The sequence below is a fragment of the Drosophila novamexicana genome, unplaced genomic scaffold (assembly GCF_003285875.2).
Source record: "Drosophila novamexicana strain 15010-1031.04,08,12 unplaced genomic scaffold, DnovRS2.1 tig00000644-arrow-pilon, whole genome shotgun sequence".
Classification (NCBI taxonomy): domain Eukaryota; kingdom Metazoa; phylum Arthropoda; class Insecta; order Diptera; family Drosophilidae; genus Drosophila; species Drosophila novamexicana.
The window spans coordinates 2,371,983-2,388,274 of NW_020824814.1; the positions used below are offsets into that span (position 1 = coordinate 2,371,983).

At 47.5% G+C, this 16,292-nt stretch overlaps 2 protein-coding genes across 3 annotated transcripts; one reads left to right on the top strand and one right to left on the bottom strand.

The window, feature by feature from the left end:
* Nucleotides 1-1,777: 1,777 nt before the first annotated feature.
* Nucleotides 1,778-5,965, bottom strand: LOC115762779 (AF4/FMR2 family member 4). The gene is made up of 2 exons (XM_030705130.1): nt 2,038-5,965; nt 1,778-1,979 (listed from the first exon to the last, which is right to left on the bottom strand). Exons 1-2 carry the CDS (start codon nt 5,832-5,834, stop codon nt 1,916-1,918), a joined length of 3,861 nt encoding a protein of 1,286 aa, XP_030560990.1. The 5' UTR covers nt 5,835-5,965; the 3' UTR covers nt 1,778-1,915.
* Nucleotides 5,966-6,769: 804 nt separating this feature from the next.
* LOC115762660 lies at nt 6,770-16,271 on the top strand. 2 transcript variants are annotated; one of them, XM_030704966.1, is made up of 5 exons: nt 7,299-7,878; nt 10,695-10,809; nt 11,395-11,497; nt 13,263-13,413; nt 13,482-16,271. In XM_030704966.1, the coding sequence occupies exons 1-5, from the start codon at nt 7,589-7,591 to the stop codon at nt 15,148-15,150; spliced, it is 2,328 nt and encodes a 775-aa protein (XP_030560826.1). In that variant the 5' UTR covers nt 7,299-7,588; the 3' UTR covers nt 15,151-16,271. The 2 variants fall into 2 exon arrangements, with proteins under 2 accessions (XP_030560828.1, XP_030560826.1); XM_030704968.1 differs by lacking the exons at nt 7,299-7,878; nt 10,695-10,809 and adding an exon at nt 6,770-7,291.
* Nucleotides 16,272-16,292: the final 21 nt, after the last annotated feature.

A 16,292-nucleotide genomic window follows, 5' to 3' on the forward strand; every position in this document is an offset into this window, starting at 1 on the left:
ACAAATTTGTTTCCATGCCAGATCTTAATCTAGAAATTCTAGAGAGAATACCAAATTTATTCCAAGTTTCTTTCAATCGGTTTCCGAATTGAAATAGAAAGCTAGAAATATGGATTTCTTCGAAATATTTCCTTAAAAAATACTTTCAAAATTAACAACTTTTGATGAAATTTGCGGCTCAGATATAGCCCAGCTATTGGATATATCTAAGTCGATCAAAATATAGCCCGTGATTTCTATATGAAAATATTTACGGCTTGCAATATTTTCAGCAGAACGGGCAATTAATTCAAAAATAAATAGATCAATAATTATCCAAAATTTGAGCAGAGTCCAAACCCTTAAAAAAAAGTCAGCTTAATCATGTTGTTTTTTGTTTTTTGCTATTCTGTTGCCTTTATCAGCGAAATTCTCTAAAAGGTTTTCCTTTATTTTTCATGTGTTTTTCTTCTTTGCCATTTCTCGTTATAAGTTTTTGTGATTCTTGTGTTGTGTTTCGTTTCGTTTCGTTTTGTTTTGTTGCTAAAACATAAATACATTTATGTAAGATTGCACATATTTTAAGGGATTCGTTTCACATATAAATAATAAGCATAATATTAATAATAATCATAATCATAATATGGGGTAAACAAAAAAGAAACCTTCCTTTTGTAGCTTTGCTGAATGCGGAATGAATACAAAAATTGTTTTTGCCTTTTTAGCGCTGCGTTGTGAAGGATTCGGCAGAGGATTAGGGTTGTGGAGATGGAGAGGGGCGGGTCTTATGGGGTTTTACTAAGTGTAATACATCTAGATAAAAACGCTATATACACACACACACGAGTTAATAATAATAATAATAATCATAATAATAATAATAATATAACGCAGCTTGGGTTAACAATAATACAATAATTAGGTTTTCTTTTTGTTGTTGCTTCCATTTGCCTCATCTACATATTTTGTTTTTCTTTTTGTTTTTTTTTTTTAATTTACTTTTTTTTTTTTTAACAAACTACCAATAACAAATTTTTACTAATTGTGTGTGTTGTTTTTGTTTTTGTTTATAATTATTGTTGCTCGCCGTTTACCTTGTTGTTGCAGTTGTTAATTGTTCATTAATTTGTTTGTTGTATATTAATTTATTTAATTAATTAAAGGAAACGTATTTCCCTGGCAATTCCTTGCGTTAAAATGGCCTATACGTCGTTGCCGGCCTCCATTGCGCCGTGTATAGTTTATTATGCACGTAGTTATTATTCCTATATATGATCTATGTTAATATGCGATTTGGTTAAATGAACGCGCCTCGCTCCGCTCCAGCTGCCCCTCTTAAGGTGTGCTCCCGTACACCTCAACCGTAGTCGCCCGCGTAGCGTCCGTGCTTATTGCTGCTGCTCCCGCTCCCGCTACCGCTGCTGTTGCTGCCGTGCGGCGCGGATGCTGCTGCCTGCGCCGCGGCCTTTTCGGCGAGCAGCGCCGCCTTCTGCTGCATGTAGGGATTAAAGTGTTGCATGTACATTGAGGCAGCTGCCGCAGCGGCATAGTTATTCGCATAGTTGCCGCTGCTGTTGCCGCTGTTGTTGCTGCTGCTGCTCCAATGTTGCTGTTGTTGTTGTTGCTGCTGCTGCTGTTGCTTGTGTTGCTGTTGGTGCTGCTGGTGCTGCTGCCAGTAGCCCTGCTCTGCCACGTAACCTGAGTTGAGCAGCTGATTGTTTTGGAACATGTTCTCCGGATAACAAAATTTATTGCTGTGATTATTTTGATTGTTGCTGACGGCAGCCGCTGCTGCTGCTGTGGGCTGCTGCTTGGCAACTGTTGCTGCTGCTGCATGGTAGCTGCAACCGTTGCTGCTGTTGTAGTCGAGCTGTGGTTGCTCCTCGTAGCTGTTGGCTGCCGTTGGCGCTGGCTCCTTGTGAGCCCGGCTTGACTGTCATTCGCCGGTGGCCGTCACCGTCGTCCATTGCCAAGGGCTATTATAGCCCTGCTTGGGATTGCTGTCGAAAGAGGCAGGGATTTAAATTAAAGCACAGGCTTGTGAACTGTTTGACTGACCTGCCGAAGAGCGGATGCCACAGCGCCGAGTTGGCGTCCAGGCCAGCGGCTGCGGCGGCCGCTGCCTCCGCCAAATGCTGCTGCTGCTGCACCTCGTGCGCCAACATGTTGCCACGCTTCCGCTGCAGCTGTTGCTGTTGCTGCTGCAGCTGCAACTGTTGCTGTTGCTGCAACTGCAACTGTTGCTGCTGTTGGCTCTGACTGGCTTGCTTGGCCTGCTCCACGGGCTGGTAGTTGATGCAGGCCTTGCTGCTGCGCAGCGTGCGTCCATTGTTCGTCTCCTTGGCCAGCTGCTCCTGCTGCTGCGCCGCCTGCTGCTTGTAGAGGGAGTTGCGACGCACTGCATCGTAGGGCACTTGCAGCAGCGGCACCATATTGCTTTCGGGTTCCAGCAGATTCGACAGCGATTTGCATGTAAGGCGCGGCTTGTGCTCCTGCGGTGCAACAGCTGGAGCTGGAGCTGGAGCTGCTTTGGGCGGAGCAACTGGAGCTGCAGCGGGCGGAGGTGTCGCCTTGGGCAGCTGCTTGTTGAAGTCGGGTATGTGCAGGGGCGTGGCATCCGTATCGCGTCTGGCGCGCTTGTGCTCCAGATGCAGATGTTGCTGCGGGGAGGCCTTGGGCAAATGCTGCTGCTGCTGCTGTTGCTGGAGCAGCTTCTGCATAAAGGCCAGCTCCATGGGATTGGGGAAGCCATTAAAAGCTGTCGCCGCCGCCGCCGCCGCCGCCGCCGGCTGCTTGGCTGTCGACGCGGGCGTCGCCGCGGGCGTCGCCGCCTGCTCCTCGCTGGCGGGCTTCTGCTTGAGGCAGTGCTTGTACAGCTCGTCCAGATGCTGCAGCCCCAACTGGCTGTTGTACAGCGGGAGCAGGTTGCTCATGAACTTGCGCTGCAGTCCGAGGGGATCCTTCAAAGTCTTGAAGAACTCCTGCGAGAGCTGGCCAAAGTAGGGCAGCCAGAGCATTTGCTGCAGCAGCGCCAGCGTGGTCGCATTCAGCTCCTGCGACATGCTCGAGTCGGCTGCTGGCGAGGATTGAGGCACTGCAGCGGCCAAACTGGGCGTGGCCGGGCTCGTCTTAATGGGCAGCTGTGGCAATGGCAACGGCGGCAGCGGGGGCGTTGCCTTGGCTGCAGTTGGCGGATGCTTCATTAGGCTGGGACTAGGACTGACGGCTGCCTTGCTGCTCGGCTGCAGCGGAGGCAGGGGGCAGGGCGAGGCGGAGGCGACGGCAGCGGCGGCGGCGGAGGCATGCACGGGCTGACAGAGGCCTGGCTTGGAGTGATCCGAGTTGTTCTTGAGTATAGCCTCCAGCTGCTCCATGGTGACGACCAATATATTGGGATTCTGTATAATCTCCGGATAGGCAAAGGCCTCCGGCAGACGCAGCTCCGGCCGTGTCGTCAACAGCAGCGGGATTTCGCGTGCCGGCGATGCCAGCACTGCGCCGAGGCGATCCTTTGGCACGAGTATGGGATCGGGCACCTTCCACTGCGGATTGCTGATCAGCATCTTTAGCTGGGTCAGTGCATCCGGATCCTTGTCCAATTTGATGGGTTTCGGGCGTTTTTTCAATGGCTCCATCGGTTCCGTTGCCGTCGCTCCCGTCGCCGCCGTCGCCTCCGTCTCCTCCTCCTCCTCGTCATCGATGACGACCGTGTGCAGCTTGTCGCCGGCGCGACCCGTCGCCTTGCCCAGATCCATGGGCTCCGCCTGCTGCTGCTGCTGGTGCTGCGTGTTCCCGTTCAATTTGAGAAACTGTTCGAGTATCAGATGCTTGATCGTCTCCGAGGTGGTCTCCACCTCGGCGGGTATGCTGGTCGCCGGCAGCTGCAGCAGTTCCGGTTCCGGCGACTTGGATTTCAGGATGTCCGAACTGGAGGTGACCGCGCACTGGCTGCGCGACTCCGACGGCGGGCACACCTCCTCACGCTTCTTGTAGCTCAAATCCTTGGGCGACTCATCCGGCACGGCGACCAGCTCCGGCTGCACAGTTGCCACGGCGTCCGCTTCCGCCTCCGTTTCCGTTACCGCTTCGGGCTGCTTGTCGAAGCTATCGATGCCCAGGAAGAGCTCGCCGTTGAGTCCCTCGATCTCGCCGGCTTCATTGAAGGACAGACACTTGGGCCCCGCATCGCTGCTGTCCATGGCCAAAATGCCGGGCAGCTCCTTGCCGGCCAGCTGCAGCTCGGGCTGCTGTTGCCTGGTCTCCTGCATCAGGTTGTCCTCGCAGCTGCGCTGCACCAGCGAATCCAGGAGCTCGGCGCCGCTGCTCCCATTATCGCTGCTGCAGTTCTGCAACAGATCGTCGGCATCGTCGAGCAGATCCTTCAAGTGCTTGCTGTTCGCCTCGAGATTTGCCTGATCCACGCTGCTGCTGCTGCTGTGCGCCGCCAGCGGCTTGGCCGGCTCCGGCTCCAGCTCCAGCTCCAGCTCCTGCTCTTGAGGTGCAGCCGAAGCGACGGCAGCGGCGGCTGCAGCTGTTCCTTTGGGCAGAAACAGGCCCGTCTTGGGGCACAGCTGCAGCTCCAGTGGCGCAGCCGTGGGCGTGGCCGTGCGGGAACGTGAACGGGAGCGGGAACGTGAGCGGGAGCTCTGATATGTGGGCGTATTGGCATTGCTGGTGCTAGTCTTGGTGGCCCGGGTTGAGGCATTCGTCTCGCTGTCGAGCAGCGCATCAAAGCAGGCATCCGCTGAGGGCGTGGGCGTGGCCGGGTGCTGCTGCTGCTCCTGGTCCGGCTGCTGGGCAGGCACAACAACAACATGCTCAATGACAGCCGCCAGATTGTTAGCCTGCGCCTCCTGCTCCTCCTCTTCCCGCTGCTGCTGCTGCTCCTGCTCCACAACAGTCCACTCCTCCTGCTGCTGCTGCTGCTGCTCCGCGGAGTCGTCCTCGTCCTGCTGTTGTTCCTGCTCCATGGATTGCTGTTGTTGCAGCTGCTCGCGCTTGACCTTTAGCAAGGGCGCCGCCGCCGTGCTGTGGAAGAACTTGACAATGCGACTGGACGAGGCATCGGTGCGCGGCATGGAACGCCAGCCATTTGTTGTCTTCGTCAGGCGTATACGATTACGCTTATCGTAATCCTCGCAGCGCACCTCCACAATGCGCGTATCGTCCTGCTTGACCCACAGGAAGATGGGATTTACGCTGGGCGTGGCGGGTGTTGGAGCTGCTGTTGCTGCCGGCAGCTGCTGCTGCGTCGCGGGCGCAGTTTCTGCTGCAGTTGCTCCGGTTGCATTTGATGCTGTTTTGGTTTCAAGTTTCACGGCGGCCAGCTTGGCCTTGGGCCTCTCCGGCAACGGCTCCGGCAGCGCCACCGTCTCTGGCTGCAGCTCCAGCTCCGGCTCCGGCTCCAGCTCCGGCTCCAGCTCTGGCTCCAACTCCTGCTCTGTTGGCTTAGCTGCTGCCGCGCTGCACTTTGGTTCCGTTTTGATGTCACGCAACAGATTCTTGTTGATGCGCGGCGTATTGGCCACTTTTAGGTGGCCAAATTTCTGCTTGGCCCGCGTGCCCCGCGCTCCGCCACGTCCGCGACGACGTCGCGCCGGCTGCTCCTCGAAGACCAGAAAAATGTCGCGTGCGATTTTTCGACGCTCCGATTTTCTGTGGCAAACGGGCGGCGCCGCATCCAGCTCCTGCTTGACGATGCAGCCGCTGCCGGCGCTGCTGCTGCTGCCCGCCGCTGCTGCGCCGCTGTCATCATGGTTACCGTTAGCCTTGTCGCTGCTGTTGTTGTTGTTGTTGTTGTTGTTGCCATTACCGTTAGCTACACATTCACTTGGCCTGCAAGTGTTCCTTGGCATTTTACGGCCGGCCGCTGGTGCGCCACAATTGCCACAATAATTAATCTAGTACAACGATTGTCATGTTTTGATTTGCTTTTATATTGTTGAAATTTTTCGTTTCGTTTTTTTTGCTTTTTATTGCTTGCTTTTTCCTTTTACACCGTATGCTCTTTTTCTTGCACTTCTTTCTTATTGGGAATTTTTTGTTCAGCAGCACAGCGAAACTCTAGCTGGTTTCTGCTTGGCGTGTGTCTTCACAGTTCTCTGTTTTTGGCTTGCCAGTCTTGCATTTTGTGCCTGATTCCAGCTGCGTTCCTAATTTAGTTAACTATCTTCACTTTATATGCTCTGCCTGTGCAGCTATGCGCTGTATGTTTTACGTTGACAAAATCAATGAATTTTGTATATGTACTGCCTTTGCCTCTGCGCGCAGTGTGACCGAACTAAATGTGGTATCGATATCGATACTTTTAACGCACACTTAAGGCGCGAACATTTGACTTGAGCTCGCCGTATACTCCATGATTCTTAATTTAATATACATGCTTTACAATATTCATTAGTATTCTGGTTGTGTTGTACTGATGTCTACCACTCCACACTCCTAATTGAATTTGTCTTACCAGTTCCCTTAATATTATCATATTACCAATGAATATTATATTTTACCTAAGAAAATAAGCATAGACATTTATAATTTCCTTCAATTGTTTCTTTTTTATGCTCACTTAACAAACTCTTACAGCAACAGCTTACAATATTAAGGCCTCTTCTCCAATCGGATGCAAAATGATCATTTAAAATGATTTAAGGGAATGCCCGTAAAAGACTAATGAGATCTTTCTGTTGAAAAGCAATCATCACTAGTGACATCATCGATATATCGATTTAAGTTTTACACTCCCACTACCATCGCTAGTCTTATCTTTGTTGTTGCGCTGCGTGGACGTGATTATTTTGTTCGGATCGCCGCTGTGTTGCTCTTTATAAATCTTCTAATTTCTTTTGTAATACATATGTATATATGTATCGGCATTGCGCAGTGATATAAGTAAAAAATAATATAAAACTGCATGCGTAAAATACATGTCTATCAGTGAGAAGTGTGCGTGAGTGTGTGTGTGTATGTGATATACTAGAATAAGTACAAAATGGATGCAAGCAACGACGAGCCACAACAACAACAACAACAGTACTTCGAGCACAGCTGGAAGTCGTCCAATCATGGAAATTCCTTATCAGACAGCAGGGATTATGATACAAACTCAACGCGCACTTCGCTAACGGGTTCGCCGCCCATCACGTCGTCAACGCTGCAGCTGGACTTTGATGGTTTTGAGGATAAAGCGCTGCTGGCATCGCTGCTGGCGCCCAAGCTGGATGCGGACGTTGGCAGCGGCAGCGCCAGCGTCAGCCGCAGCAGCAGCAGCAGCAGTAGCAGCAGCATTTACAGTCACACGGCTGGGGAGCAACAGGTGCTGCAACCATTAGGCATAAGTTTAGAACTTGAGGCGGACGTTGATGAGTTAGCGGCAGCAACAACAACAACAACAACAACGTACACGTTGCTGCAGGAGGTGCCGGCACAGACGACGCATACAGACAACGACAAAATAGTTGACATAGCTGACGACGCGGCGTTGTTCACACTGAGACCGCTCGCAAGTGCACCCCTGTTGCTAACCAGCACCAACACCAATACCACCTCAGACACAGCATCATCCACAGCCACACCCACACCCACACCCACACCCACACCCATAGCCATAGCCATGCCCATAAATTCATCACAGCACACAACAACAACAACAGCAGCAACAGCAACAAATGCAGCAGCTGTCGACACATACAATCTGGATGACATTTGCTTTACTCTGGAATATCAGTTTCAAAATCAAAAGCTCGTTCAGGTGCAGCCACCTACAGTGGTGTCCTTCAGCATGATACCGGCAAGCGAAGAACTACCACCACCAACAACAACAACAACTGGCAGCGACAACAACAACTCTACACCAACTCCTACTGCTACTACTACAACTGCATATTTCACTCTCGGGACGAGGTAGTAAGCACTGGCAGCCCCCGCCCCCCTCCCCCACGCATTGCATGCTTCGCAACACTGCTATTGTTGTCAATGCTTATCGATACCTTTGTTTATTGCTTATAGCTTTTACTGTTAATGTAGACATTACTTGTGATACGTGCTTTCGTTAAGAATGCTTATCGATAGTTCTGGTGCATTTTAGTTTAATTTAAATGTTGCCAGGTGTTTGCACTTTGGCCCTGTCTGTTCTGTCTGTTGCTGACCCCCGACCATGGCAATAATGCCCATGACTAAATTTTCCACTGCCCACACAAATGTTCTGCTGCATGTTTCTATCGTCTGCTCTAATGTGACGTGCCCGGCCATATACACATATACATATACATTGGCTATTGCTCTCCTTGTCTAATTTTCGTTCCCTTTTTCTTTTTTTTTTTTGTCTTGGCTACCCAAAACTAATTAGACCCGAAATTCGGCCATAAAAAGCAAGTTTTTCTTTGGCCTCTTTGCAAATTTTTTGAACAATTCCAATGTCCACTTATTACAACGCACGTTCGTTAAGTGTCCGAAATGCTAGCATGTTGTCTGCTAATTGCCTGATTTGTGCTCGCCGGTGTTCACCCACCTCTGCTGCATACCAATACATACATATATATATACATATATGTGTATGTAGTCGATGCTTGGGAATATAACGGTTTTTGTTGCTCTACTGTTGCTGCGGCTGCGGCTGCAGTTCGTCTTCTGCTGCCCGATGATTGTATCCAAATTGTTTGTTTGGTCTAAAAATAATTATGCCGATGAACGCATTTAGATATTCCCCCCACTACAAAATACACACACATAGACATATATAATTATGTATACACATGCATATATACACATACTTGATGTGTAAGAACAACAACAACAACAACGCGATTTTTTTCTCATATTCATTCACACTAGCTGTAAATTAGACGATTTCCAATTAGACTGGCCATTGTGAAATTCTAATCGAGAATATTCCATCAAGTGAAACACTTGATATAACACAATATATCTATTTCTGCTTTATTTTATGTTTTTCAAACGAGTTTTCAATTTGTTTTGTTTTTTTATAGTTTGAGTAAATTACGCACACAACAATAATTGCTTTTCTTATCAGCGCGCATTGGAAGTTAAGTCATTGTTTCTGATTGGAGTTCATATGTTTAGGTTGTTTTTTTGTAATTTTCCATAACTTTGACAGAACTTTATTGATTTTGCTTGGGAAATTGCCATTTAAATGTACTTTGGTGCTATTTTAACACGTATTTCGTACATATCCAATTAGACATACTCCTGGATTACCTGGACTTGCCGCTCCAATTGGATATGTGCTACGTTCTGTATAACACTTCATAAGGAATTGGAATTGTATAGTTAACAATTATAACGGCATCACTGACTCCAACTAGATTTCAGCTCAACGTTAAAGTACATGTTTTCTGATTGGAGTGGTCTAAATGAATTTCATTTGCCTAATTTCACCGAACCCAACTGGGTGCAGATGCAATTTGACCACTCCCAATTAGTCAAAAATTTAAATGATTTTTAATGAAGTGGTTAGCCGCTGATTTTTGTAGTTGCTTCTCATTTTTAGTACAATAATAATCATTTTTTGAATATAATTTCTTTTTGTGCTGTCCGCACTGACCGACCCTCTACGTCTACGTTGCGCTATTTTTATCACTATGAGTGTTCACCTCAATCATATTTCTCGTTTTTCAGCACTCGCGCGATACTTGAGATTAGGGCTGCTTGGCGGGGGCGAGGTAGGCTAACGGTTCTGTCCGTGACAGGGACAGCGTGTGTTAGTAGTTGAAACGGGACTGGCGGGGCGGGGGGAACAAGGGGCTGCTCTCAGTCGCGCGCGCCCTCCCTCCCTCTGCCTGTCGCTTGGGCGTGCTCACGCCCCCTCATTCTATATTTTTGTTGTTGTTTTCGCCGTGTGCGTGCGTGTGTGTGTGTGTTGTGTGTTTTCTTTCAAATTTTCCTTTATAGTTTCGGCGACGTCGTGTTTGACCATGACAATATTAAATATGAATTAATCAGCTTATTATAAAAGCCTTAAGGCGTCTCCAGCTCAGCAAATCCGTTGTTCTTTTTTTTTTTGTTTTGTTTCTGTTATGTTTTTGTTGTTTGTTTTGACTGATGTTTCTGCTTTGCTGTTTGTCAACTGTTAATTAATGGATTTTTTCTTCTGTTGGCTGCGACTTAACCTCACTAATTAGCACACACACACACACACACATACAAATACATGCATGTAAGCATACATACATATATCAAATTTGCAAGTACAGTGATCGCTCGCAAATGAGAACGCGGCGTTTGCAGTCGAGAGTTCATGATTGGTTTTAGTCCAGTTTTATTCTTGATTTTAATTTTTGATAGTTTTATATATATATTTACTGTAAATAAAAACCAAAGCATAAACAACTTTGGCCCCAATTATTGGATTAAGATCAAATCTAGCGCACATTTTATATATGAAAATATGTATTGCTTACAATATTTTCAATAGATCAGGCGCGTGAAATATATATATATATTTAAAAAAATTAAATACCTTAAAATTTGACAAATTAAATATTCAATCAGAGCCTCAATGCAAAAAGTTTGATTTTCTGCTAGTTCTTATATGCGATAGACTACTGTATGTATGTATGTATGTATGTATGTGTACAGTTATTGTTTTGAGTATAGATATATATGTAAATACATCGTTATAACGGCCCACTGACACAAATTGAACGAAGCTGAAAGAGAGTGAGAGAGAGAGAGATATAACTGAACGAACGATCTTGCAGCTTTATCGAAGATCGAACCGAGCCAGATGAGGAGGATGACTTGGTACACTGCATCCATCCGGGCGCACTGCACAAGGACCCCGACGAGGATCAGCTGATGGCGATGGCGTACGAGGTACTCAGCCCCCATTTCCAAGCAAAGCCACGTCCACGCCAAAAATATAACTTAAAAATATATATTACACAAACAGTCGCAAATTTTTTGTGTTTTAACTAATTTTAACGTTTTTGTAACGCCGCTTGTAGCAAAAATAAGAAAAAAACAAACGCCTCGTTAATCCTAGAGCTATAGACAGCGGGGCGGGGCCGGGGGCGGGCGCACCCAATGCCCCGCCCAACCAATCAACCGCTAGGCGTCTAATTCACAGTTATGTTAACCACAATTTCTTTCGCATTCACAAACAATCAACTTGGTGCGTAGTTTTAGCCGAACCCTTCGACACCTCGAAACACCATTAAAAACTCATCCAACTACAAATTCCTCTCACACACACACACTCACACGCACACACTCACACGCACACACACTGCATGCACTTATTTGTTATGCTAATATTTATTATCCGACTTACGAAGTACATTAAACATAATACCTAACGACATAAAGACGACTTTGTACATAGTTCTTACTCAATTCGAACGAACCCAATTGGCTCATTTAACTAATATTTATTGTCTATTCTTTGATCCCGACGCGCAGAGCTCGGACGAAGCTCTGAGCCGTTACAAATGCAACTACGAGAACTGTTATCGCAGCTACAGCACCATCGGGAATCTGCGTACGCATTTAAAAACACACACAGGTGAGTTTCGTTACCTTATCGACAGCAATTCTTGTGCTAGTTATGTATATAAACTATTAGAAAACTAATCTAAATATATGTATCGAATTCGAAATGAATGTGAACAGATTCGCTGCCTATTATCGATAGCTTCCATGGGTTCATGATATCGATACAAATATCGATAAGAATTAAGGTATCTCTCGGAGTTGATACGAACTGCAGACGTTACATTCGAAATGTAATACGAATATGTAATCAGATTCGCTGCTAATTATCGATAGTTCCATGGGATCTTGTTATCGATACAAATCGCTGTCCATCTCCAGTTGATACTAATTCGATTTATCCTTAAGCTAGTGTGCGTACAGGGTATCTGCCGGTCCCCTTCAGCTTATCCTATAACTCTCTCTCTCTCTGTATTAACTGGCACTTTGTGTTTTTGCATTCTTCACCAACTGATTGGCATAGTTGAGTATTTCCAATTGGATGTCCGCGCGTTCGTTTGCCTCCACGCGACTCAGAATACTCTCGAGGTATTTGTAGAAGGGATCCGCTGCAGGCACATCCGACGGCAGCTTCTGCGCCAAGACCTTCTCCAGCAGTCCCATTACTCTGAGAAACTCCTCTTGTGCCTGCTCCAGACCCAGAGGCGGCGGCGGCAGGTGTTCCCTTGTGCTGGACGATGCCTCGCTCAGCGGATCTTCCCCGTTGGCCTCGCTCTTGCAGTGCGGATCGCTGGAGTAGCTGCGATTTGTTTCGCCATTGTCAAGTGATAGATCGACTTCAAAGTCTAGTTGTTGGTCATCCAGGCTACTGCAATCATACAGAATATATGTAAAAGGTGCAGATATAAGCTCCTTGCAGCAAATCTTACCCGCAGCCGCGTGGTTTGATGTGCTCCAGCAGGAAGTGGAGCTGCTTGAAGTATCGCCAGTGGCTGGAATCCATTTGTGAATCGCTGCATTTATGGCATTCGCGCACGAAACGATCGCGCAGTGTTTTCCAGCGACATTGGCTTTGTTTAACTGTAAACAAAATAAAATGCTTGCAATTTATTTGCCGGGCTCACGTACACACACATGTAAAAATGCATGCATGTGTGTGTGTGTGTGTACTTGCCTGGCAGTCCACATTCCATTGAGACTTGTGCCCATGCTCTGTCTCTTTTTTGGCGATTACGAAAACCAGCATTTGATTTATTATACAAGCACGCCTGTTGCTTCACACTTTTAATCAATTTCTCCTCAATGTCCGACATTGTTTATATATAATTTTAAAAAGCGTTTTAAAAAACAAGTTGCATGCGTGCGTGCGCTTCGACGGGCGAACGCAAACAGTTGTTCGCTGCTGCACCGTTAGGCAACACTGATAGTGCACAGAGACAGGCGTGTATGCACGCAATGAAAACGCGTGACGTCATGTCATTCCGAAACCAAAATATAACGGCTAATCAGGGTTAGCATTGCTAAAAGCAGAGTGGAGAATCTTTTACAGCAATAGACTAATCATATTATTACTCAAAAAATACGACTGCAAGTACTCTTTTATATAGCTTACCTTTACTCTGGCCTATACACTTTTGTTTTGGTAAATGGTCACACCAACAAATTTGTCAACCTTCTTATATTATGATACTATGCTTGCCAACACTGGCAGCGCTGTGCGCTTGCTTTGTGCGCCGTTGCCGTTGACTGGGCGGGCAAACTTGAAAAGCGAAGATACTTATTAAATGAAATAAACGTAATTTAGTCTGATTAACGGTGTGTTTGTTTTAATTGGCCAGGTGACTACAGCTTCAAGTGTACGGAGGAGGGCTGCAACAAGGCATTTCTCACCTCGTACAGCCTGAAAATCCATGTGCGCGTCCACACCAAGGTAAAGCCCTACGAGTGCGAGGTGTCCGGCTGTGATAAGGCCTTCAACACGCGATACAGGCAAGTCGCTAAATATAGACATTATAGATATTGGTGCTAATCAATGTTTGTATTGTTCTCTTGATCAGATTGCACGCCCACCTGCGTCTGCACAATGGCGAGACGTTCAATTGCGAAATGTGCCAGAAGTGCTTCACGACGCTCAGCGACCTGAAGAAGCATATGCGCACCCATACCCAGGAGCGTCCGTACAAGTGCCCGGAGGACGATTGCGGCAAGGCCTTTACGGCGTCGCATCATTTGAAGACGCATCGGCGCACGCACACCGGCGAGAAGCCGTATCCCTGCCAGGAGGACAGCTGCCAGAAGTCGTTCAGCACCTCGCACAGCCTGAAGTCGCACAAGAAGACGCATCTCAACAAGATCAAGAAGAAGTCGAAGCGTGCACAGAAATTACTGCTCGAGCAGCAGCAGCAGCAGCGGGAGCAGCAGCAGGGGGAGCTACAAGAGACAGACATGGTGCTGCTCAATCCGGGCAGCCAGAGCTCGGAGAACACGAGCAACGACAGCGGCGTTGTCCTGCAACAGCTGTCGAATGTGTTTATGCTGCCGGAGACATCGCAGGCATATCCGCTGTCCTATGCCGCCGAGGAGGAGCTGCCCAGTCCCTGGATCGATGCCGGCGTGCTCGTCTCCAAGCCCATCATGGCCAGCGCACCTTTGACCGATGCCTGCGTGGCGCTGCCCACCGAAATGCCCAGCTTTGTGGATCTGAAGGCGAACTTTGGCAGCGCCGTCAGCGGCAACATGGAGGAGCTAGCAGCGCCGCTGGACGTGGATATGTTGAACAGCACAAACGTGGAGGCGACAAATGTGGCCAGCTCGGCGCTGCCCACGCTCGAGCTGAATCCGCAGAACATTGAGGAGCTGCTCAGAGATGATAGCTATGACAACGACGAGGACATGGAGACCGAATCGCTGCTCAACGATATACTCATGACCATTGACAACAACAGCGCCCTGCTCCAGGCGACGCTGCATCAGGCCTCGCAGGTGCCCAACGATGCCTCCGGCCTTGTCGAGCTGGACATACGGGACAATAAGCCAACGCTCAAGCAGATCACAGCAGATGCGGGCATCTGCAATTGCACCAACTGCAAGTGTGATCAGACCAAGAGCTGTCATGGCGGCGATTGCGGCGGCGCCTCCTCCTCCAGCTCCACGCCGAAGGCCAAGCCAATTACGACCACGACGACAGCAGCAGCCAGCTCCCATGGCAAGCGCATATGCGGCAGCGCCGCCAGCAAAAAAGTGAGTAAACGCGAAGCGGAAATGAATCAAAACATCGAGGATGTTGCTTTGCTGCTCCAGAATCTGGCCTCCATGAGCGGCGGCTGCGGCGTTGCTGCCAAGCCAGCGGCGCCTGCAGCTGCCGGCGGCTGTGGTTGCGTAGCAACAGGAGGCGCCTGTTGTGCTCCTGCTCCTGCTCCGCCGGTGCCTCCAGCAGCTGCCGGCGGCTGCTGCTCGAGCAACAAGCCCGCAGCTCCGGCTGCCGGCGGCTGCTGCAGCACGCCGCCTGCGGCCAGCGCCAGCTGCTGTTCGGTTAAGGCGCAGCCGCCGCCTGCAGTGATCAGCGGCAGCGCCGCTCTGAAGAGCAGCTCCTGCACATGCAAGAGTCCCGCTGAGGGCGTGGCCAATGGCTGTTGTGTCGTCATCTGCATGAAAACGCTGCAAGCCCTGCGCAAAGTTCTGACGCGCCGGAACCTCAACCTAATGCTTTGCCCGCAGCAGAATTAAATAAGGCCGCCGCCAGCAACAACAATAATTTTTACAACAACAACAAAGCCCAAAGTGTACCCCGAGCAGTGTTGCCAAGTGTCACTAAAAAAAATGAAAAAAATGTAGCTGCATCCAATGTTGAAAATAGCCGAAAGCAGGGCTGTTAGTGCACTTGCCAAAAAATGGCGATCAGCTTAAAATGAAAACTCCAATGTTGTAAAAAGCCCGAAGTAGCTGAAAGCAGGGTCGTTAGTGCACTTGCCAAAAAATGGCGGTCAGCTTAAAATTTAAACTGTTGGCCAATTTTAGCTGGAAAATAGCTAAATTGACAAACCAAAGCTTTAAACGTATAACCAAGTATTGTATTGTGCCTATGAGAAAGTATTCCACGTAAAAAAAAGAAGAAAATTACAATTATATTGTTATTGTTGTTGTTAGTTGTTAAATAAAAACAAATGCAAAACCCAACGTCGGCTGGCCGCGCTTCGAAACTTAAACAAAAGCCGCCTACACTAAAACAATCAAACTTAATTCAAATACAATTATTGCCGCTTTAACTCTAACGCTTAAGATCTTATAAGTAATACTGCAGGCACCAAACTTTTAACACCTGTATAAAATGTTACAATTGCTTAAACAAAACAAAATTAAATCAAAGTTACCTTCGGCACGCCGAAGTTGAAATGCTCTTGCAGTTAGGCTTGATAGCAAATTCTTAGCTTTCTTTGAAAGTAGAACAGTTCGTAAAGCATAAAACTATTTTTGGTCAAACTTTAATCCGTTTTTTTGTCAAACTATTAAAAGTTTAAGACAATTTATAAGTGCTCAATTTAAATAAAGTTCTTAAAACACAAAAGAACTTTTTGATTATGAACAAAACTTTTGCCTAATTTGACATTTGGCAGCTATATCCGATTCCGAGCTATATTCTATCTGATCAGGCACATATATGCATACATACCCTATGATTTTGTCGCCTTTGGAGCGTTACACAACACTCGTCACATAGTACTTATGCACACTGCAAGGGTAGAGCAGCAAACACTTAACCAAAAGGCCTTGAATTCAACATGAATTGCTTTATATACGACTACTTTATGTATACACTATATATATTTTATAACAACTGTATAAAGTCGAATAAAAATCATAACTAAAAT

Bases quoted from the DNA above. Each gene is read 5' to 3' on its own strand.
- LOC115762779 (XM_030705130.1), bottom strand. From the start codon at position 5,834: ATGCCAAGGAACACTTGCAGGCCAAGTGAATGTGTAGCTAACGGTAAT. The intron at 1,980-2,037 runs GTCAGTCAAACA...CTCTTTCGACAG, and splicing joins TGGCATCCGCTCTTCGGCAG to CAATCCCAAGCAGGGCTATA.
- LOC115762660 (XM_030704966.1), top strand. From the start codon at position 7,589: ATGCCCATAAATTCATCACAGCACACAACAACAACAACAGCAGCAACA. The intron at 7,879-10,694 runs GTAGTAAGCACT...ACGATCTTGCAG, and splicing joins TATTTCACTCTCGGGACGAG to CTTTATCGAAGATCGAACCG. The intron at 13,414-13,481 runs GCAAGTCGCTAA...TCTCTTGATCAG, and splicing joins GCCTTCAACACGCGATACAG to ATTGCACGCCCACCTGCGTC.